This window comes from Theropithecus gelada, chromosome 20, assembly GCF_003255815.1.
Source record: "Theropithecus gelada isolate Dixy chromosome 20, Tgel_1.0, whole genome shotgun sequence".
NCBI classification, from domain to species: domain Eukaryota; kingdom Metazoa; phylum Chordata; class Mammalia; order Primates; family Cercopithecidae; genus Theropithecus; species Theropithecus gelada.
Genome location: NC_037688.1, coordinates 30111123 through 30135909, shown reverse-complemented (window position 1 = coordinate 30135909; position 24787 = coordinate 30111123). Strand labels below are relative to the sequence as shown.

The 24787-nt window shown below is 44.0% G+C and overlaps 1 protein-coding gene across 1 annotated transcript in view; it reads right to left on the bottom strand.

Annotated features, from left to right (window-relative positions):
• The window catches only part of PKD1L3 (polycystin 1 like 3, transient receptor potential channel interacting), an 88005-nt gene that overhangs the window by 61660 nt on the left and 1558 nt on the right, over positions 1-24787 (bottom strand). Inside the window, 10 exon segments of the mRNA XM_025369859.1 lie at positions 3687-3918; positions 4692-4820; positions 6160-6286; positions 6381-6508; positions 8438-8614; positions 10394-10525; positions 12897-13142; positions 16784-16833; positions 19648-19764; positions 24653-24775. Of these exon segments, the coding sequence (XP_025225644.1) occupies positions 3687-3918; positions 4692-4820; positions 6160-6286; positions 6381-6508; positions 8438-8614; positions 10394-10525; positions 12897-13142; positions 16784-16833; positions 19648-19764; positions 24653-24775 (1461 nt within the window).

Genomic DNA, 24787 nt, shown 5'->3' with positions numbered 1-24787 from the left:
CCTCTCTTCTAAAGCATCTATTAATATTTTGCAGATGAGATCATGATAAACCTAGAGTCACAAATGATTGGAAAGAAAATGACCAGTGATACAGTCCCCGGCTCTGGATTACTGCCGTTCCAGTAAAGAACTATTTTCTTTTGGCTGGGTGTGGTGGCTCATGCCTGTAATCCCAGCACTTTGGGAAGCCAAGGCAGGCAGATCACTTGAGGTCAGAAGTTCGAGACCAGCCTGGTGAACGTGGTGAAACCCCATCTCTACTAAAAATACAAAAATTAGTGGGGTGTGGTGATGTGAGCCTGTAATCCCAGCTATTCAGGAGGCTGAGGCAGGAAAATTGCTTGAACCTGGGAAGTGGGAGTTGCAGTGAGCTGAAATCACAGCACTATACTCTAGCCTGGGCAACAGAGTGAGACTTTGTCTCAAAAAAAAAGAATTATATTATTTTGGCATATGAACATTTAGGCCTAATGACTTAGAATGCATTATGAGGTTTAGAAAAATGAAATGATCACACACCTAAGTTAGCAGATAGAAGACTAAGGTAACAAATGAAACCCCAGGGTGAAGCAAAGATAGGAACAGGGTGGCTTCAGGAACAAAGCCCAGGACTGCACGCCAGGGACCTGAGGTCGGGCCTGGCTCTGTCACAAGCTGGCTGGTAGGGGCTAAGGCGAGTCACCCAGTCTCTCTGGGCCTCAAGCTTTCTCATCTTTCAAACAGTCCTGTCTGTCAAACAAAGGCTCTCGAAGGTCCCTTCCAGCTCTCAATGACATCATTGCCAAGATCAGCAAGAGAAACTGAGTGCATGGCCAGGCACAGTGGCTCATGCCTATAATCCAAGCACTTTGGGAGGTTACGGCAGGAGGATTATTTGAGCCCAGGAGTTCGAGACCTAGCTTGACCAACATGGCAAAACCCTGTCTCTACTAAAAATACAAAAAATTAGCCAGGCATGGTGGTGCACGTGCCTGCAGTCCCAGCTGCTTGGGAGGCTGAGGGATGGGAATCGCTTGAACCCAAGAAGCTGAGGTTGCAGTGAGCCGGCAATGCGCCACTGCACTCCAGCCCGGGCGACAGAGTGAGACTCCATCTCAAAACAAACAAAAACAAAACCGAGTACCCCTCTGGAACTGGGAAAGGGCCCATTGCTAATTCACGCAAACTCTGTAGTGGGCAGCCCGGTAGTGAGCATGGCTGCCTCAGGGACTTTGCCTAAAATTAGCAAGAACTTAAAAGTGATTGTTCCTGTGTGAGCAGGGCCCATGCGAGAGCCAGAGAAAGTTCTCTCAATATGGAAGGTGGTCATGAAGGGCGACTGTCGCGTGCTTTCTCCATTCAGATTTTTCCCAACGTAAAAACAAATACAAAAGTGTAGCTCTTATTAAGACTTTTCAGTAAAACGTTTAAAGTCGATACCCACAGAGCATGTTTTTGATCCAGTGTATCTGGGCACTATTTCTATCTATCAGGAACTTTTAGTTTTTAGAGACAGTGCCTTGCTCTGTCACCCAGGCTGGAGTGCGGTCATATAGTCAAAACTCACTGCAGGTTTGAATTCCTTGGCTCCAGCGATCCTCTTGCCTCAACCTCCCAAGTAGCTAGGACTACAGATGCACGCCACCATGCCCGACTAAATTTTTTTTTTTTTTTTTTTGATAGAGACAGAGTCTCGCTATGTTGCCCAGGCTAGTCTCAAACTCCTGGGCTTAAGAGATCCTCCTGCCGTGGCCTCTCAAAGTGCTGGCATTACAGGGGTGAGCCACTACACCAGGCTAGACATTTTTAACTTTAATGTTATGTCTCAGAAATTCTTAACTTTTCTAAACTACAATACAGTCATTCTGGTCTTATACAAAGACTTATTGAGATATCATCAGGACCATCTTCCTCAAATCTTAGATTAGAAATAAAGTTGAAATACATACAACATATTTCATATATAGTCATCTGTAATATATAAATGTGAAGTACATGTAACCCATGGTGCTGTGAACGCTACTTCTGCTGTGGGTCTCAACATTTTGTTATGAAAATCTTCAACAATACAGAGAGAATTTTACAGGGAATAACCATATAACCATTAACTAGATTCTACAATTAACGTCTTACTAAATCTGCTTCCTCACGTACATATCCTTATCCATCCCATAATCAATCTTTTAAAAAATGCATTTCATTGTCACATGTCTACACATGTGGCAAAACCACACAGAACTCAATACACACACATACAGAAATGTGCTTGTAAACCTGGTGAAATCGGAATAAAATCAGTGATTGTATTAATGTTATTTTCTGGTTGTGATATACTATAGTTATGCAAGATGCTGCCATTCAGAGAAACTGGATGAGAGGTATACAAGCTGTCTCTGTTCTTTTTTTTTTTTTTTTTGAGGTAGAGTCTCTGTCACCCAAGCTGGAGTGCAATGGTGCGATCTCAGCTCACTGCAACCTCTGCCTCCCGGGTTCAAGCGATTCTTGTGCCTCAGCCTCCTGAGTAGCTGGGATTACAGATGCCCACCACCATGACCAGCTAATTTTTGTATTTTTAGTAGAGATGAGGTTTCACCATGTTGGTCAGCCTAGTCTCAAACTCCTGACCTCAGGTGATCCACCCACCTCAGCCTCCCAAAGTGCTAGGATTACAGTGTGATTACAGGCAGGAGCCACTGAGTGCCTAGGCTGTCTCTCTATTTTTTGGAGACCAAGTCTTGCTCTGCAGCCCAGGCTGGAGTGCAATGGTGTGATCTCTGCTCACTGCAACCTCCACCTCTCAGGTTTAAGCAACTCTGTGTCTGCCTCCCAAGTAGCTGGGATTAAAGGTGCCCACGACCATGCCTACCCAGCTAATTTTTTGTATTTTTAGTAGAGACGGAGTTTCACCATGTTGGCCAGGATGGTCTCAAACTCCTGACCTCAGGTGATCCACTTGCCTTGGCCTCCCAAAGTGCTGGAATTATAGGTGTGAGCCACTGTGCTTGGCCTGTCTCTGTTATTTCTTATAACTGCATGCGAATCTACAATTATCTGAAAATAAAAATTTTTTTAAAAAAGAAAAAAATGTGGCCAGGTACAGTAGCTCATGCCTGTAATCCCAGCACATTGGGAGGCTGAGACAAAGAATATTTGAGGCCAGGAGTTCAAGACCAGCCTGGGCAATATGGCAAGACCCTTTCTCTACAAATTTTTTTTTTTTTTTTTTGAGACAGAGTCTCGCTCTTTCACCCAGGCTGGAGCACAGTGGCGCGATCTCAGCTCACTGCAAGCAACGCCTCCCGGGTTCATGCCATTCTCCTGCCTCAGCCTCCCAAGTAGCTAGGACTACAGGCGCCTGCCACCACGCCTGGCTAATTTTTTTTGAATTTTTAGTAAAGACGGGATTTCACCGTGTTAGCCAGGATAGGAAGGTCTTGATCTCCTGACCTCGTGATCTACCCGCCTCAGCCTCCCAAAGTGCTGGGATTACAGGCGTGAGCCACCGCGCCCAGCCTACAAAATTAAAAGAAAAAAGTTAGCCAGACGTGGTGGTGTGCACTTGTAGTCCCAGCTACTCAAGAGGCTAAGGCAGGAGGATCCCTCGAGCTTGACATTTTGAGGCTGCAGTGAACAATGATGGTGCCACTGCACTCCATCCTAGGCAAAAGAAAATCAAAGCAAGTTTCTGACAGATGATTGGGTCTTACCTTTTTGCCACACCTTATCCTTCGGAAGGGTGATGTTTAGGTGGAAGTGAGTGCAGTTAGGCTGATACTGGAACCCCAGGTAGAGCGTCATTAAAAGGGGACTGTCAGGATCTATGCTCACTATCAGGGATTTCTCCAAGGAGGTGATGTTCACTGTGATTGTAAGCTGATCTGTGCTCATGTTGAAGCTGGTGGGATGGGTTTCCATGCTAACGTTTCTCCAGAGCATGATCTAGAATAAGAGACAGTTAATCATTATAATGGTCCATCCATTGATGCCTTTCAAAATACTTTATATTGATAAGGTAAGGAAACTTCCTAGGTCTTCCTCCTTTTTTCTGAGATGGGGTCTTGCTATATTGGCCAGGTTGGTCTTGAACTCCTGGTCTTAAGCAATCCTCCCGCTTCAGTCTCCCAAAATGCTAGGATTATTGGCATGAGCCACTGTGCCCAGCCAGGTCTTCTCCACTGGATGTTAGTAGCTAATACTGCTGGGGTTAAGGGTAAGTACATAGTCCAAGACCTAAAACACTTCTTATTCTTATTATTTTTGAGACTAAGTCTTACTCTGTCGCCCAGGCTGGAGTGCAGTGGCACAATCTCAGCTCACTGCAAACTTCACCTCCTGGATTCAAGCTATTATGCCTCAGGCTCCAGATTAGCTGGGATAACTGCGCCCACCACCATACTGGGTTAATTTTTGTATTTTTAGTAGAGACGGTGTTTCATCATGTTGACCAGGCTGGTCTCGCACTCCTGACCTCAAGTGATCTACCTGCCTCCCAAAGTGCTGGGATTACAGGCGTAAGTCAATGCACCCGGCCCTCTAAAACACTTTTTCTAAGGGTAAGGTGTACCTCTTTGTAAAAGTTCCTAATATGTTAATAACAAAACAATGGCACAGTCATCGGTCTAACATGATTCCCTTTAAGTTGTTGCATCCTTCGATCCTGTTCCAGAATATCCCATTCTCTTCTATTTTATTCCCTAAGAATCAGTTCCTACCTCAATGTCCTCCACTAAATCATGGACTTGGAGCAATTTGCGATTAGCGCTTAGTAACACACTTCCAATGCTTCCAACAACGTTTCTGTGGTCCAAATCCTTGAAGGGATTGAAAGCTAGTCCTGTTACCTAGAGACAAGGAAAAGTCCAGTTTTATCCATTGCCGAAATATTTTTAAATGACTCCAATAAAGATATATCATATATATAATATGTATATACATGTGTGTGTGCATACACACACACACACACACACATATATATATATATATAGATTTTTTTTTTTTTTTTTGAGAAACTCATGCTCCGTCAACCAGGCTGGAGTGCAGTGGCATGACCTTGGCTCACTGTAACCTCCACCTCCCAGGTTCAAGCAATTCTCCTGCCTCAGCCTCCAAACTAGCTGGGATTACAGGTGCATACTGCCACGCCTGGCTAATATTTGTATTTTTAGAAGAGACAGGGTTTCGCTATGTTGGCCAGGCTGGCCTCGAACTCCTGACCTCAGGTGATCCACCCGCGTTGGCCTCCCAAAGTGTTGAGATTATAGGCTTGAGCCACCGTGCCCAGCTGGATATCATATATTAAACATTGGGATGTGCCCCCTACTAATACCACAAATGAAATAACATTCCCCATTATAGCCTCTATGAGAAATAGTAAATTAAAGATGAATTATACTTGGGACCCTCAGAATTATTTTTAATCTTTATATCTAGAGGATTCTATTTTACTAGGAAGTAACTATTCTGCTCTTCAGGATAAGGCAACAATGCTTTTATTTGTCAGGTAACTGCTGAAAGAAATACAATATACTGATATGACTGGGTTGGTATACTGAGTCAACAATTATTTTGATAGTCCCAGCTTTTGGAAATAGTGCAGAGGCCGGGCATGGTGGCTCACACCTGTAATCCCAGCACTATGGGAGGCTTAGGCAGGCGAATCACCTGAGGTCCATAGTTCGAGATCAGTCTGGCCAATGTGGCAAAACCCCGTCTCTATACAAAAATTAGCCAGGCGTGGTGGCGGGCGCCTGTAATCCCAGCTACTTGGGAGGCTGAGGGAGGGGAATTGCTTGAACCCAGGAGGTAGAGGTTACAGTGAGCCGAGATCACGCTACTCTACTCCAGCCTGGGTGACAGATTGAGACTCCATCTCGAAAACAACAACAACAACATAGCAACAACAACAACAAAAAACAAACTGCAGAGTTGAGATCAATCCAAATCACAGAACAGAAATTTAGTTAAATCCAGAAATCTGCTTAATGCTCCCAACTTCTACAGTGGATCACTTTTAAGAGGCCTCTATCCCTGCCAGTGTAAAATAAAAACGAATGCCACATCAACTCTCTCATCTGATCTGGTCTGTTCGGCTTACATTTCATGGTACATTACTTTCACCCAAATGCCTCCATGGCCATCAGATCCCACTTTCATTCTGACCACGATCAATTTCACACTCACTTGGACATTAACTCCTGGGTGTTGATTCAAGAGCTCCTTCAAAGCCAAAGCCGACGGAAAGCCCAGTCTCACAGGGGCTGGGTGACCCAGAGTGTAAGAGCTCAGTGGTAAGGTGGATGTGTTTTGTCTAACGAGAAAAGTTAAAATGGAAGTCAATTTTTGTATGTCCTCTGAAAGTGAAAAACACCGTGAAACTCTCCCTGTTCCTTCCTCTCATTAACCTGCTCAGCAGCAGAGTAGCAACGGAGGAGGTCAAAGTCACTGAAGACTCGGGAGACTGGTCCTGCTCTAGAAATGCTTCCCCGATATTCCCAAGCTCCGCCAAGGACATTTCCAGGATGTCTTCTACCTGCATGGAGAGGAAGACAGCGTGTGACCTGTAAAACCTCAGTGTCTTATGTTAGTAAACGGTTTCGGAGAAGATTGGGAAGGGAATTTTCACAGTGACGTAATGAAGGGTGGTATTCCTTAGAGAGGGCCTCGGACTCTCACAGAAAGTACTTGCAGCCTAGCTAAAGACTTACCGTCCTTTGAACCAAACTAAGAGGGCCTGCCAAGGAAATATGCCTTTGCCCCATCATATAATTGCCCCAGACCTGCTCATGCTAGAGTTTTTAAATGACAGCTTTATTGAGATAACTTTCACACATACACTTCATCCACTCAGAGTATATAATTTAATGTTTTTTAGTATATTCACAGCGTTGTGCAACCAATACCACAATCTAATTTTAGGATTCATCCTCCCTAAAATAAATACTCCTGACCTCAGGTGATCCACCTCCCTGGTGGCTGGGTGCAGTGGCTCACACCTGTAATCCCAGCACTTTGGGAGGCTAAGGCAGGTGGATCACTTGAGGTCAAAAGTTTGAGACCTACCTGGCCGACATTGTGAAACCTTGTCTCTACTAAAACTACAAAAAATTAGACAGGCATGGTGGCGTGCGCCTGTAGTCTCAGCTACTCGGGAGGCTGAGGTGGGAGAATAGCTTGAACCTGGAAGGCACAGGTTGCAGTGAGCCCAGATCACGCCACAGCACTCCAGCCTGGGCAACAGAGCGAGACTCTCAAAATAAAATAAACCTGGTACCCATTAGCAGTCACTCCCCATTTCCCCATCCCTAGTCCCTCTAGCTCTAGACAACCACGAGTCTACTTTCTGTGTCTATAGATTTACCTCTTCAGGACATTTCATATAAATGAATCACAACATACAGTCTTTTGTGACAGCTTCTTTCACCTGGCATAATGTTTTCAAAGCTCATGTTGGAGCACGTACCAGGACTTCATCCCTTTATGTTGCTGAATAATATTCCGTTGTATGAACAGACCAGATTCTACTTAGACATCTGTCAGACTGTAGATGTGTGGGTTATCTCCACTTTTTGGCTATTTAGCTACTAAACCATGCTGCTACAAAGATGAGCGTACGAGTTTTTGTATGGACATATGTTTTCAACTCTCTTGGGTAGATGCTAGGAGTAGAATTGCTAGGTTACATGGTAGTTCTATTTTTTACATTTTAAGCAACTGCCAAATGGTTTTCCAAAGCGGCTGCATCATTTTACAATTGAACAATGGATAGGGTTGCAAGTTCTCTGCATCCTTGCCAATACTTGTTATTTTCTGTCTTTTTGGGTGTGAAGCGGCATCTCATTTTGGTTTTGACTTGCATTTCCCTAATGACCAATGAAGTTAAGCATCTTTTCATGTGAATAGCAAACATAACCTATGAGTATTTGCCTTATGCCAACACTTTCCTAAATTCTTTTTTTTTTTTTTGATGGAGTCTCACTCTGTTGCCCAGGCTGGAGTGTAGTGGCATAATCTCAGTTCACTGCAACCTCTGCCTCCTGGGTTCAAGTGATTCTCCTGCCTCAGCCTCCTGAATAGCTAGGATTACAGGCATGTGCCACCACGCCTGGCTAATTTTTGTATTTTTAGTAGAGATGCAGTTTCGCCATGTTGGCCAGGCTGGTCTCGAACTCCTGACCTTAGGTGATCTGCCTGCCTTGGCCTCCCAAAGTGTTGGGATTACAGGCATTAGCCACCGGGTCCAGCCCCTAAGTCCTTTTCACTTGATAACAGCACTAGGGAGTATTGGCTCACTGGTAGGTGGGGAGGGAGACCCCAGAGAAGGCTTGGCAGAGTGGTTTTTCTGCAGCACATACTTCAGCAAGATTCTCTTTAAAGGTCTGGGGAGAGGCTGTGATACCTGGACCTGTCAAGATTAAAATGCTTCTAAGCAGATCTGGCCACCTGCAGATCTGGCACCTACCTGCTCAGTATCACGCTTGGATGCCAGCCAACTTCCTTCTCCAGCTTTGGTGACATCGTTGAAGGAATGAAAGGGGCAGACAGTTGCAGGAACTTTGAAGTCCAGACTGCTGCTATTCAGAAATGGGATCCTGAGTAACTCCTCACTCAGGTAAATAAGGGAATTGATGAGATTAACCTGGGAGTATTAGAAAGCAAACATACATCCTTGTTTATGATTTTTTCTTTTTTCTTTTCTCTTTTTATTTTTGAAGACAGAGTTTCACTCCTGTTGCCCAGGCTGGAATGCAATCAGCTCACTGCAACCTCCACCTCCCAGGTTCAAGCAATTCTTCTGCCTCAGCCTCCTGAGCAGCTGGGACTACAGGCATGAGCCACCATGCCTGGCTAATTTTGTATTTTTAGCAGAGACAGGGTTTCTCCATGTTGGTCAAGCTGGTCTCTCAAACTCCTGACCTCAGGTGATCTTCCCATCTTGGCCTCCCAAAGTGCTGCGATTACAGGTGTGGGCCACCATGCTCAGCCTATGATTGCTTTTTAAAATTGTAAGAGATGCAGTCTTGCTCTGTTGCCCAGGCTGGAGTGCAGTGGTACAATCATGGCTCACTGCAGCCTTGAACTCCTGGGCTCAAGCAATCCTCCTTCTTCAGCCTCCCCAGTAGCTAGGACAGAGGTGTGCACCACCACGCCTAATTTTTAAAATTTTTTTGTAGAGGAGGGGGCTCACTATGTTGCTCAGGCTGGTCTCAAACACCTGGCCCCAAGAGACCCTCCTGTCTTGGCCTCCCAATGTGTTTAGATTACAGGCATGAGCCACACACCTAGCACATGATTGCTTAAAATTTGCATACTTCTTATTAGCAGCTTAATATTCTTTATACATTTCAAATGCATTTTATTTAAAAAGTTACAATTTGACAGGGAAGGAGAATATATTATTTCATATAACCTATAAGAGAGGATTCATATTTCATGTTATTTTGACGAACTGATAATTCTTTTTGAGTGGTAAGTAGACCAAATATCCAATTAACACCACCAGACTAAAAAAAGGAATGAAGAAAAGACCAATGCTGAGTTTTTTGTCTTTTTAACTTGAGACAGAGTGTGGCTCTGTCACCCAGGCTGGAGTTCAGTGGTAGAGTCTTGGCTCACTGCAATCTCCACCTTCTGGGCTCAAACCATCCTCCCATCTCACCTCCCAAGTAGCTGCAACTACAGGCGCGCACCACCACACCCGGTTAAGTTTTGTATTTTTGGTAGAGACGGGGTTTCACCATGTTGCCCAGGCTGGTTTTGAACTCTTGGGCTCAAGCTATCCGCCTGCTTCAGCCTCCCAAGGTGCTGGGATTACAGGTAGGAGCCACCGTGTCCCACTGAATGCCCAGACTTCTAACAAATACATCAGCAAGGCAGTAAGCTGATTAATGAACAAACGAACATAAACATAGTATATCCAACAATGTCACTACTGATCAATTTAATTCATAACTTTCCAGATTTAAAGGTACAAATATGCTTGCTAAAATTTAAATATAGTCTTTATAATGCTAAGCTTGGCATAAGGCACAATCTCCAGATTCTCTTTTTCTTTTCTTTTCTTTTTCTGGAGACACAGTCTCTCAGTCATCCAGGCTGGAGCGCAGTGGCGTGATCTTGGCTCACTGCCTCTGTCTCCTGGGTCCAAGCGATTATTGTGCCTCAGCCTCCCAAGTAGCTGAGATTACAGGCACCCACCACCAAGCCCAGCTAATTTTTGTTTTTTTCAGTAGAGACAGGTTTTGCCATGTTGCCCAGTCAGGTCTCGAACTCCTGGCCTCATGTGATCCGCCTGCCTCGACCTTCCACGGTGCTGGGATTACAGGCGTGAGCCACCGCACCCAGCCTCAGATTCTTTTTCTGTTTTCCATGTTTCCCTCTCTCCTATCTTCTTCCCTCCCAGTCACCTTCCGCTTACCTGAGCTGGCTTAAAAAATCTTGGGGTTAAGGCTGTTAGTTTCTGGAGGAACTCACAAGCTTCCTGTAGTTTGTTTTGAGCTTGCAAACCATGAACTGCTCGGCTGAAGTTCCCTGCTATCTCATCTATGACCTACCGGGAACAAAGAAGTTGTCAAAATTACTTCTACAAGATTACTGTACTGTAGTAGTCAGGGAGATTGTTTTTTTTGTTGTTGTTTTTTTTTTTTTTTTTTTTTGAGACGGAGTCTCGCTCTGTCGCCCAGACTGGAGTGCAGTGGCCGGATCTCAGCTCACTGGAAGCTCCGCCTCCCGGGTTTACGCTATTCTCCTGCCTCAGCCTCCCGAGTAGCTGGGACTACAGGCGCCAGCCACCTCGCCCGGCTAGTTTTTTGTATTTTTTAGTAGAGACGGGGTTTCACCGTGTTAGCCAGGATGGTCTCGATCTCCTGACCTCGTGATCCGCCCGTCTCGGCCTCCCAAAGTGCTAGGATTACAGGCTTGAGCCACCGCGCCCGGCAGGGAGATTGTTTTAATCAAAGTTGACCTTGGATAACATTATAAACTCTATGAATCTCAGCTCTCTGAAACAGTGATTACTTTCAGAAGCTTTTCTGTGAGTGGACAGAATTTATTTCTACTTGCATACGATCGAGAAAACGAATAACGAGTTTAGACAATGATTGCTCCAAGGGCAAATGAGTCTGGAAATGAGATTTATAGCAGTAACTTTAAGTCTTAAGGCCATGAGCAAAGATGAGGGAAACTTGGAAATCAAAAAGCCAAAACCAAACTTTTCTATTCAGAAGTATGTTTTCCTGTCAGGTTTCCCCTCTGTGCGTGTTTCCCTCCATTCAAGTGTTCATATTTAAGGCCGGGCACGGTGGCTCATGCCTGTAATCCCTGCACTTTGGGAGGCCAAGGCAGGCAGATCACTTGAGGTCAGGAGTTCAAGAGCAGCCCGGCCTACATAGCAAAACCCTGTCTCTACTAAAAATACAAAAATTAACCAGGCGTGGTGATAGACGCCTGTAATCCCAGCTACTCAGGGGGCGGAGGCAGGAGAATCTCTTGAACCCGGGAGGTGGAGGTTGCAGTGAGTTGAGATTGCGCCACTGCACTCCAGCCTGGGCAACAGAGCGGGAATCTGTCTCAAAAAACAAACAAGAGTTCATATTCAAGAGATAATGACTTAAAATGACTCATAACAGGAGGTGGGAAGGAGAAAACCTCCCTCTCCCAAGAAACAAACTGAGCAAGTGGCCGCAGTCCCAAAGCTTAAGCGGCCACTGCACTTGTCCTTGAAGTCCAACCCTCAGGTGATCACCGTTAATGCCAACCCCGTGGTCCATTTCTGGAGACCAGCTCACTCACAGCCTAATTCAATCACACATTCAAGAAATCTCGATTAAATGCTGAACATTGCTAAATTCTCTTAATATTTCTAATAATTTATTACAGATTCTTTTGGATATTCTATACTTCAGGATTTCTATTTAAGAAAAAAAAAACTCTTTGCTTAAACTCCTGTAGGTCAGTTTCTCCCCCAGCAGAACACCGAATCTCCATTACCATTGCAGGCAGATCCAGAGTGAACAGGATGATGTTTCAGCAGGGAAATGTTCAACTGCATATAAACAGGGCTCGCTTGAATTTAGGGAAAAAAAAAGCATGGGGGAAGCAGGATTATTTTCTTCAGTCAATACTGTCAAAGGGGCTTTGCCTTTTTTTGGGTGAGTTTTGCTTTGTTGCTCAGCCTACAGTACAGTGGCACAATCACGGTTCACGGCAGTCTGGACGTCCCAGGCTCAAGCGACCCTCCCACCTCAGCCCCCCCAAGTAGCTGGGACCACAGGTACACACCACCACACCTGGCTAATTTTTTTGAATTTTAATAGAGACAAGGTCTCATAACGCTGCCTAAGCTGGTCTCAAACCCCTGGGCTTATGTGATCTTCCACTTCGGCCTCCCAAAGTGCTGGGATTACAGGCGTGAGACACTGTGCCCAGCTAATTTTTTTGAACTTTAGTAGAGACAAGGTCTCACTATGTTACCCAGGCTGGTCTCAAACTCCCGGGCTCAAGTGACCCTCTCACCTTGGCCTACCCAAACCCTGGGATTACAGGCGCGACTGAGTCTGGCTGCATTGTTGTCTATGTTTTTGGGAGGAAGGAAACAAGGCAAAAAGAGAGGACAGTGAGTAGGAGGAATTGTCTAGAAGTTTGCTGCTGCTGAAAAAGCAGGGTAGGTGAACAAAACCTCTTCCCCATCTGAAGCATTAACTATAAGAGCATTAAATAGCATCATTAGGGAAACGCTGGGCTGTGTATATGCCGTCAAATTGGCCGTTTCCACGGACTTGTTTAGTTTTTCTTTGGATTGGCATATATGCTGATCTGTCAGACATTCTTAGGTGCAGTTCTGCAGGGAGGCAAATGGTAAACCAAGTACTTTTTTGGGGTCACAAAGCTACCTAGTTGTGACTTGAATTTCCCACGTTTACCTGACCAGATGCATTCTGCAATGACACTTGTAGATGAGAGGTGACGGTATTCACATGAGCTGCTTCCTTTGGGCTTGAAGTTGTTTCTGCCAGAGATTGCCCAGCACGTGTGACAGACACAGGCGTGGTGAGCTGTGTTATCACAGGGAGAGGCTGGCTGCTGGCTTCAGATGTGGCTGTTACCTGTGATGTGGTATTTTGTAGTACTGAAGGAAACGGGCTGATGGGATGACACAGGGTCTTGGACTAAAAGATAAAAATAAGTAAAGGAAAAGGCTGAATCTGATTTTACCATTTAATAATTAAGGCAGCATTTCCCCAAATGCTCTGAAACTCTGTCCTATGAGATACTAATAAGCATTTCTGTTCAAAAATTCTGGCCGGGCGTGGTGGCTCACGCCTGTAATCCCAGCACTTTGGGAGGCCGAGATTGGCGGATCACGAGGTCAGGAGATTGAGACCATCCTGGCTAACCCGGTGAAACCCCGTCTCTACTAAAAAATACAAAAAACTAGCCGGGCGAGGTGACGGGCACCTGTAGTCCCAGCTACTCGGGAGGCTGAGGCAGGAGAATGGCGTAAACCCGGGAGGCGGAGCTTGCAGTGAGCTGAGATCCCACCACTGCACTCCAGCCTGGGCAACAGAGCGCGACTCCGTCTCAAAAAAAAAAAAAAAAAAAAAAAAATTCTGTGCTCAGAATTTTGAAATTTTGAATTTTGAAATTTTGAGAAAGCTGCATATTAAGATTCATGATTTATGTTAGAGTATTTATTGTCAATCATTCAACAAATTGCTACACATCTACAAGCCGCTGAGGATGTTCTGGAGAACTGAATATGGCAATGAGCAAAAGGAAACAAGTTCCTGCCCTTGTTGAGCCTGTGTTAGCGGTGGAGGCAGGAAGATATATTATGTCATGTATTAAATAAGTGCTATGAAGAAGAAAATAAGGCTAAGCAGAGAGAAAGTGGGTATCATGGAGGGTGTTCAGTAGTAAGGAGAGGATTTCTTGAGACTGGGTGTCACTCTGTTTTCTGGGCTGGAGTGCACCGGCACAATCATGGCTCCCTGCAGCCTTGACTTCCTGGATTCAAGTGATCCTCCTGCCTCAGCCTCCCAAGTAGCTGGGACTACAGGCACACACCACCATGCCTGGCTACCTTTTTGTGAGATGGAGTCTCACTCTGTTACCCAGGCTGGAGTGCAGTGGCGCCATCTCGGCTCACTGCAGCCTCCTCCCCGCTGGTTCAAGCAATTCTCCTGGCTCAGCCTCCTGAGTGACTGGGACTACAGGAACACACCACCACACCTGGATAATTTTTGTATTTTTAGTAGAGACAGGGTTTCACCACGTTGCCCAGGCTGGTTTCAAACTCCTAACCTTTAAAGATCTGCTGCCTCAGCCTCCCACCAAAGTGCTGGGATTACAGGCATGAGCCACTGCGCCCAGCCTTTTTTCACTTTTTTACAGACAGGATTTCACTATGTTGCCCAGGCTGGTCTCGAACTCCTAGCTTAAATGATTCACCTGCCTTGGCCTCCCAAAGTGCTGGGATTACAGGCATGAGCCACCATGCCTGGTGCAGATGTTACTTTTAATGAGGCAGGAAGACAAAGGGCTTTGCAGAACAGTGGCATGATTTCAATTCTGTTTTAACGGATCCTTCTGTGTCTTAAATGATCAACCATTCTGTTGAGAAGGGTCAGAAAAAGGGGCAAGAGTAGAAGCTGATCAGTAGGAGGCAAATGTAAACGTTCATTTTTTCTTTTCTTTTTTTTTTTTTTGAGATGGTGTCTTCTTCTGTCACCCAGGCTGGAGTTCAGTGGTGTGATCTTGGCTCACCGCAATCTCTACCTCCCAGGTTCAAGCAATTCTTCTGCCTCGGCCTCCTGAGTAACTGAGATTATGGGCGCCCGCTATCACACCCTTCTAATTTTCATATTTTTAGTAGAGACGGGGTTTCACCCTGTTAGCCTGGCTGGCCTCGAAATCCTGGCCTCAAGTGGTCTACCCACCTTGGCCTCTCAAAGTGCGAGGACTACAGGCGTAAGCCACTGCACCCAGCCGGCAAATGTGAAAGTTCAGATGGGAGATGGTGACTTGGACCGTGTGGTGATCGTGGTGACAACAGTGAGAAGGGGTTAGATTTGGGACCTGTGAAAGACTGCAAAGTCCTGTAGTCAAATGCCTTTGTTTTCTTCTCTTCTGGTAACATATTATAGGGGTGGAAAACTCCACCCCCATTCTCTTAGGGCTCCAGCTGGGCCTAGAATTAAACTGACATAAGTTAAATAGGAGAAAAGCACACACATTCATTGAGTCCAAGTTTTACGTGGCACAGGAGTCCTCATAAGAAAATGAAGACCTGAAGCAGCAGTTAGAGTCCGTCTCTCCTGTGCTGAATTGGACAAAGAGCAGTTAGTTGTGAAGAAGCAAAATTATGTGGGGAGGCTTAAAAGATAGTGTTATCTTAACAAGGTCTGTGCAGATTTCTCCGGGTCTTGACTTCTGCTCCTGGAGGATAAGAGTGTTGCATATTCTACACGGGAATTTTATCTCCTGTTTTTAAGAAACAGTACCAAGGTCAGAGTGCTGTTTTTGCACCTGCTGTTTTTCAAATGCCTTTAACTGAAATCATCAATATACCAGAGTGGCATATTTTTAACCCTTTCAATTTCAAGGGCTAGTGGTTGTTGCTCTGCAGAACACAGCTTGGAGAATACTGACGTGAGGGATTTTTTTACTTCATCCCGATTTTTTTTTTTTTTTTTGAGATGGAGTCTCACTCTGTCACCCAACCTGGAGTACAATGGCACAATCTTGGCCCACTGCAAACTCCACCTCCCGGGTTCAAGCGATTCTCCTGCCTCGGCCTCCTGAGTAGCTGGGATAACAGGCATGCACCACCACGCCTGGCTAATTTTTGTATTTTTAGTAGAGACGAGATTTCACCATGTTGGCCAGGCTGGTCTCGAACTCCGGACCTCAGGTGATCTGCCTGCGTCAGCCTTCCAAAGTGCTGGGATTATGGGCGTGAGCCACCATGCCTGGCCGCTGTTCTTTTATACCGTTAGAAACACTTATTTTTGCAGTAAGCATTGAGTCAAACAAATGCGTATCAGTGTTTAGGCATCAACTGAAGGGTTTCTACATAGGACACAAGGGCAAGAATGCTGAGAGATTTCTTGAAGGTGAAACTTTATAGATTGTGTAGACAGTTTCTACCTTTATTTTCCTTTCCCTTTCTGTTTGATGTTTACATTTTATTGCATTGTATTTTTGTAAGATGCCACAAGTCCTTTTTGGAACAAAGCAGGGAATAAACGCCCAACCAACAAATACATGATAATTACATCAGCATGAAAGCCAGAAAGATAGGCTTTAGAAATTCCTATAACAAGTTTGGAGATGGTGGCTCGCACCTGTAATCCCAGGACTTTGGGAGACTGAGGCAGGTGGATTGCTTGAGGTCATGATTTTGAGACCAGCCTGGCCAACATAGCAAAACCCCGTCTCTACTAAAAATGCAAAAATTAGCCAGGTGTGGTGGCAGAGGCCTGTAATCCCAACTACTTGGGAGGCTGAGGCAGGAAAATTACTTGAACCCAGGAGGTAGAGGTTGCAGTGAGCCAAGATCACACCACTGCACTCCAGCCTGGGTGACAGAGTGAGACCCTGTCTCAAAAAAAATAAAAAAAATAAAAAATAAAAATAAATCCTTGAAGCACCTATTAAACCCAATTTTTTCCCTGCACGTAAGTACTTTATTTTCCTTATTAGAAAACTATATTCAGAACACTCTAGAAGATCGAGCTCTGACCAGATCTACCAGGTAAGACAAAGAGATCAACATTTCACAATGTATGTTGTCAGGGGAAGTACTTACGAGATGAGCAGGAAGAGGATGGTGACATGTGGCTGAAAGAGCACCAGGTCCTATAGAAAAAAGAAAGCAGACTAAGTTCAAGTAAAAGCCTAAGACAGAAATATTTGTTTTACTTGAGGACTTCTTATTCATGGCTAAAAAATAATGCAAACTGTTTTACATAGAAAACCAAGGCTGGGCATGGTGACTCATGTCTGTAATCCCAGCACTTTGGGAGGATGAGGCAGGCAGATCACTTGAGGTCAGGAATTTGAGACCAGCCTGGGCAATGTGGTAAAATCCCGTCTCTACTGAAAACATAATAATTAGCTGGCGTGGTGGCAGGTGCATATAATCCCAGCTACTTGGGAGGCTGAGGCAGGAGAATTGTTTGAACCTGGGAGGCAGAGGTTGCAGTGAGCCGAGATCGTGCCACCGCACTCTAGCCTGGGTGACAGAGCTAGATTCCACACCGTCCCCGCCCCCCCCCACCAAAAAAAATAAAGATAAGGAAGGAAAGACAAAAGGGAACCTATGATGATGATTCAAGAACCTGGGAATGGAATCCAGAGGACTCCAAGAAAAGCACAGCCCTGAAAATTATCAACAGCAAAATCCAGAAAAAAGGTTCAGAAAGCTGTAAATACATCCTTAATAGGAACGAAAAAGGTTATTTCCCCAAATAAAAGGTCTCACATATTTATTACTGCATCAGCTTACGAGTGAAGAGCATAGAAACAAAGAGAAAAACCATTTTCCCAATAAAATGGTTTTTGAAATGGTGAGGTGACAGTGATTGATAGATGACCTTGATTGAGACAGCATAAATACATATGCCATCTTAATGTGCAATTCCTTACAGACCCAGCATGCCTCTTCTCCAGTGTCTCCTCCTGAAGTTGTACCTGATTATATCAGTTGTATGTGATTTTATCATCCACTGGGGAATCAGATGATTTTGCTTTTATTTCTTGGCCAGGAATCACTTGATTCTGAAAGTCTTGTGAGAAGACATGGCAAGAAACCGAGTCAACCACAGCCACCGTGATGATGGAGAAAGGTAGAGGGAACCAAACAAAATCGTAAGGATAAACTATTTGAAGCTAACATGCGCCAGAATGAGGTACATTAAAAGAAAAATAACCGTATCAAAGGATTTCAAGATGACAAAAAAAATACTGCAGAAAAATTAAAATCCACCTGGGAGGGAATACTGAGTAGATGTGGAAAAATTAGTCCCTGATATGGAAGATAAATGTAAGGTGCCCTCCTCTAACAACAGAAAGGGTGATCAACATGAAACCATTCTTTTCATTTAAAGAGAGTACAGGAAGATACAGAGGATAGGAAGCAGCAATACGGCACATAGATACCTGATATTTCTTAAGGACAGAATCAGAACAAATGAAAAGAAGTGATACATATGTAGGATATTCTTGATTCAAGAAAGATGTGTATATGTAGCATCATGTTCTAGGCACAATGAGTGACAAGTAACCTAGATACACACTAAGAAAATTTTTGAATTACAAAAAACTTTTACAAACAATCTGATAGAGACTTAAAAAGGCTGCCTGGAGTGCGGTGACTTGATTATGGCTCTAACAGCCTCTAACTCTGGGTTTAAACTATCCTCCTGCCTCAGCCTCCTGAGTAGCTGAGACTACAGGCATGCACCGGCAAACCTAATTTTTTTAATTTTTATTTTTAAAAGTTTTTGTAGAGACAGAGACCCAGTATGTTGCCCAGGTTGGACTCGAACTCCCAGCCTCAAGCAGTCCTTCCCACTCAGCCTCCCAAAGTGCTGGGATTACAGGTGTGAGCCAACGTCTACTCAGGGGAGATCCAGCCCACAAACTTTATAAAAGACTCTATGTACATAAATTTAGGCATATTGCTTGTTAGGTAAATTGCCCCACAATAAGGCAGTCTGCATTTTTCCCAATGAGGAGATTTTAAAAAGCATTTCCGGGGCAAGCTTGACAATATAAACTTAAAGGATGTAGATGAAATAGTCAAATGTCTATTTAATTCAGTAATTTAGTTTTACTATGACATTTAAGCCACATGTTATGTAAAGTAATATTGGAAGCACTGCTCTCACGAAACTCACATTTCATGACACAGCTTAAACATTTCAAATGCGTCCTTAACATCATTGCATTAATTATCATCAGAACAACTTTTGGATTTAACAGTTTTCCAAAATATGTCATCTTTACTTCCACCTAATGCTATCACTAAACATTTTCCTACAACTCACAAGTCCCCTTTTACAAAAGATTGAGCAAAGTTGGATTTTACATTTATTCTTCAAATATATATTCGTGTCTCTAAATAAAACTTTCTAAATTGCTAAGTGATATTTAAAGGGTTTGTTGACCAGGACGTCTAACACTTGCACTGTGAGGTCATACCCCGAGGAATGATCACGAGATCCACTTTAAATTGATCTGTTTTACTTCTTTCTTTCCGTTGATCTCTATAACCAGCCATCCACTGATATTGATTGCTATCATTTCAGGCTAATGTATCCTTCCCAAATAGTACTTGGTTTTCAAAATTAAACAAGTGTTAGCACCATGATTTGAAAGACTTTGCAAGAACTTTAAGACGACTTTCTCTTTGTTGATGAAAAATTTTTTGGGAATAAAACCTTGTCTTTTATTTGGGAACACATGAAAAGAAGATGGCCAAGGGCGTATCAAGAAAACACATATATAAAATGAAGGCAAAGATTGCCATATTAAGATCAGACAGAATAGAATGCAATGAATATTGGGCACGTGGTATAATACATTTCAGCCTTAATTCAGTCTCGTGCATTCCTTTAGCAGAAACTGATTCCATGGATTTTTAAGGTTACTAGAGGAGGAATGCATTACCTGAGGGCATTTTGTCTCTTCCTATTGCAACTCCTCTTTTTGTCTTCTCGGGTCTCTCGTACAAATGAGAATCATTTCCATTTCTTTCATAATGGGCATCTCTGTCCAAAACGTCATCTATTTGGAAGCCAATACACAATTTATAGGTGATAGTTATGGCTACAAGTCTATAAAACCATCATTACACGTACTTATGTGATAATTAGGAAAACACAAATTAAAAATTCCTATCCAGTTTTTTAAGGACACTAAGAATTCTGCAGTAGCCCTTTTGCTGTGGAGGCTGCTCACAACACATTATGGTGTCCCACATTTCAAATTAAGTCCACTAGTTGGGTCAACACTGAGAAGTTCATTAACCCATTCATGCCTAGTGTTCCATTGCTGAAACACTAAGCTTGTGGAGCTATTTACATCTACTGCTTAAGGTCATCGCCAGGGTCTGATTTTTCACCAAAAAAGTTTGCAACCTCCAGCATAAATGGAAAATTCCGTACTAAGCGTAATATTCTCCTTTGTGTTCTTTAACTCTCATTGGCAGAGATAAAAGAGTTCAGAAGGTGGGTGAAAACATTCTTTTTTTGAGATGGAGTTTTTGCTCTGTTGCCCAGGCTGGAGTGCAATGGCGCGATCTTGGCTCACTGCAATCTCCACCTCCCGGGTTCAAGTGATTCTCCTGCCTCAGCCTCCCAAGTAGCTGGGATTACAAGCACATGCCACCACGTCTGGCTAATTTTTGTATTTTTAGTAGAAACGAGGTTTCACCATGTTGGCCAGGCTGGTCTTGAACTCCTGACCTCAGGTAATCTGCCCACCTTGACCTCCCAAAGTGCTGGGATTACAGGCATAAGCCACCACGTCCGGCTGGCAATAACATTCTTGCATATGCCTCCTTGCATACATGAGCAAGCAAGAGTTTCTCACACACGCTGTTGGACATGGCTAGAGAAAAATCATATAACCACGATGACTATGGCTCTGCTTAAATTCACGATCATGAAGTTCGGGCGGCCTGCCTTCACACTGCCTGGCAATCATACTGTTTCCACTCTCCCAGGTGACTCCCACTTCCCTCTCTCTACTCAACCTCCAACACCTGGGAGCCTCCCTCAGTCTCATTCTCAGGTCAGGTGATAACCTTGCTTTCTAACTCAAGGAGAGTATCAGAGCAATTTAGAGTCCTTCCATGACTCTGACCATCAAATCTAGCTCCTATCAGCACCTGTACCTGTAGAGCGACGATGCCTTCTCTCATGCTGCTACAAAGCTTCCTACTCCTACCCAAAGTGAATCCCTCTAGTTGTTTGGTAGCTCAGATTAAGTACATCATTCCTGCATGCTATTTTTTCTGTCTTAAAAAAAAACCCAACAACTTATATTGGCCTCATGAACTATTGCCCCAGCTGTTTCCTGCTTTTGAGCAAAATTACCTTAAAAACTGTCCAAACTTGTTAGCTCCAATTCTTCTCCTCTCCTCTCTTTCCCTACTTTTAGGGATTGCTTTTTAAAATGTTCACAGGCCAGGCGTGGTGGCTCACGCCTGTAATCCCAGCACTTTGGGAGGCCTAGGAGAGTGTATCACCTGAGGTCAGGAGTTCTAGACCAGCCTGGCCAGGATGGTGAAACCGCCCCCGTCTCTATTAAAGATACAAAAATTAGCCGGGTGCCTGTAACCCCAGCTACTTGGGAGGCTGAGGCAGGAGAATCACTTGACCCCGGGAGGTGGAGGTCGCAGTGAGCCAAGATTGTGCCGTTGTACTCCAGCCTGGGCAACAAGAGTGAAACTCCATCTCAAAAAAAAAAAAAAAAAAAAAAAAAAAGTTGACGTAAATTGTTTTATAATTGCTTCAGTCTGTTTTGTGCTGCTAATAGAATATCACAAACAGGGTAATTTATCAAGAACAGAAATCTAATTCTCACAGTTCTGCATGCTGGACGTCCAAGACGAAGGCACCGGCACTCGGAGTTGGATGAGGGCCGCATCCTCACAAGCTGGGAGGGCAAGAGAAGCCCGCATTCTGCCATCTCCTTTTATAAGGACACCTAATCCCATTCACGAGGGAGGAACCCTGTAGGCCAACCCACCTCTTAAAGCCCCACCTCTTAATACAATCACATTGGCAACACCTGTTTTGGAAGGGGCACATTCAAACCATAGCAATAATTATGGAAAACACTGAAAGAGTTCCAATGCCGAACTATAAAACCGGGTACATTTCGAAAGGTCTCATTTCCCTCTTCATCCTTTCTGCCCTGTTTTCTCTCTCTCCCATAGGTAACCATTTCCATTAGTTTTTGTTTCTCCTTCTATTTATATGTACGTGTATGTATATAGGCAAATATATATGTTCTGCACCTTTATTTTCCACTAAAAAAAAATCCATCGTAGAGATAACCCCACTGCAGTATATGGAGATCGTTGTTATTTGCTTTTTACAACCAGTTCCTTCTTAATGGGCATGTGGATTATTCCTACTTTTTTGCTATCACAGAGAGCTACAATGAATAGCCTTATGCGTGCATCTTTTTGTACTTTTGCTGGTTTGCCTTTGGGATAGTTTCCTAGCAGTGGACACTGGTTCAAGGGTAGATGTATATGTAATTTTGCTAGATATTGCTGAATTCTCCTTTATTTATAAACTCATAGAGCTATCTTACTGCATTCTCACTAGCAGTTTATGAGAGTACCTATTTTCCTAAGGTCTTGCCAGCGGAAGATGTTGTTAAGTTTGTGGATTTATGCCAATCTGATAGATGGGAAAGGGTATCTCAGTTTGTTTTTAATTTGCATTACTCTATTTTTTTTTGGCAAGAATACTGTGTAAGTGATATGTATACTTATATCAGGGCATTTTTCTTTTTTTAAAAAAAGTAACATTATTTTGAGATAATTGTATATTCACATGCAGATGTAAGAGAAAATGCAGAGAGATGCCTGTATCCAGTTTCCAAGGGTAACATCTTGCAAGGGTAACAACAGGATATGGACACGGATACAGTCATGTCAAAATTTTTTTTTAGTTGGTATAAGAATCCCTCACGTTGACCCCCCCTATTTTTTTTTTTTTTTTTTTTAGATAGAGTCTCACTCTGTCACCAGGCTGGAGTGCAGTGCAGTGGTGCAATCTTGGCTCAGTGCAACCTCTGACTCCTGGGTTCAAGCCATTCTCCTGCCTCAGCCTCCTGAGTACCTAGGACTACAGGTGCGCACCACCATGCCTGGCTAATTTTTGTATTTTTAGTAGAGACTGGGGTTTCACCATGGTGGCCAGGATGGTCTCGATTTCTTGACCTCGTGATCCACCCACCTTGGCTTCCCAAAGTGCTGGGATTACAGGCGTGAGTCACTGTGCCTGGCCCACATTGCCCTTTTATAGCCATGCCTACTTCCTTCCTGCCCCCATGCCCTTCTTAGACCCTGACAACCACTAATCTGTTCTCCATTTCTATCATGTTATCATTTCAAGAATGCTCAATAAATGGCACCATAGAGTACATGACGTTTTGAGATTGGCTTTGTTCACTTGGCATAATTCTCTGGAGATTGCTATGTGTATCAATAGTTTGTTTCTTTTTATTACTGAATTGGACTCCATGGAATCCAATTCAACAATCAGAGGGGTTCACTTTGGGTAGGAGTACGAAGGTTTGTAGCAGCATGAAAGAAGGCATTATCGCGCTACAGGAACAGGTGCTGGTAGGTGGCTAGATTCGGCAGTCCGAGCCTTGGACGGACTCCAAATTGCTTTGATTTTTTTTTTTCTCCTTGAGTTAGAAAGCAAGGTTATCACCTGACCTGAGAATGAGACTGAGGGAGGCTCCCAGGTGTTGGAGGCTGAGTAGAGAGAGGGAAGTGGGACAGACTCACCAGGGAGAATGGAAACAGTGTGACTGCCATGGCTGGACCATTCACCTGTTGACAGACATCTGAATTGTTTCCAGTTTTGCTCTATTATGAGTAAAGCTGCTATAAGCATCTATATACACATTTTTATGTGAGCACAGGTTTTCTCTTTCTGCGATAAATGCCCAGCAACTGCTCAGTTGTATGGTAGTTTTTTTTTTTTTTTTTTTTTTAAAGAAATCACCAAGGCCGGGCACAGTGGCTTATTCCTGTAATCCTAGCACTTTGAGAGGCCGAGGTGGGAGGATTGCTTGAGTCCAGGAGTTCGAGACAAGCCTGGGCAACCTAACAAGACCCCATCTCCATATAAAAAAATAAATAAATAGGCTGGGCACGGTGGCTCATACCTGTAATCCCAGCACTTTGGGAGGCTGAGGCAGGTGAATCACCTGAGGTTGGGAGTTCGAGACCAGTCTGACCAACATGGAGAAACCCCCATCTCTACTAAAAATATAAAATTAACCAGGCATGATGGCACATGCCTGTAATCCCAGCTACTCGGGAGGCTGAGGCAGCAGAATTGCTTGAACCCGGGAGGCGGAGGTTTCAGTGAGCCAAGATCACGCCATTGCGCTCCAGCCTGGGCGACAAGAGCAAAACTCCATCTTAGAAAAAATAAATAAATACAACAACTACACACACAAAAATGCATACATACACACATAGCTTAATCCTGATCTACTTCTGCAGAAGCAAACCTCAGATAACAGTCCTGTCACCCTTCGCCTTCTCATCTTCCTCTGCCATATTCTTTTCTCCTCCTTCTCTTTCCCATCCTTCCCTCGGAAGCCCAAATGCTAACTGAATTATGAGTGTGCATGTGGAAAATGGTGTCACCAATACAATTTCTTCCACACTCTGCCCAAGTCAAAACACGAGGAGAACATCAAGGCGCAACCCTTTCAACTCCCGTGGGGATGGATAAGGGAGTCACTCCAGATGAGTTTCTCATGCTAATCAGTATCATGAAAATCAATAGCTCTGTATCATCCCATGGTCTACCACTCACAGATTATTTAACCAATACTCTCACATGCACTCCTTATTTAGAATTAGTTTTTAAAATGTGGGTCTTTGGCAGCATGTAACTTTATCACTTACCAGTCTGGCAAATGAAATAGTGTCTCAGGAAGCACTTGTCCTCTTTGGATAAGATCCGATTGAGGTTTCTGGACAGGTAGGTGCAGCTGGGGGGCTTTGGGGCCCCGTGGGCTGCAACATCTGCTGAGGGGAGAT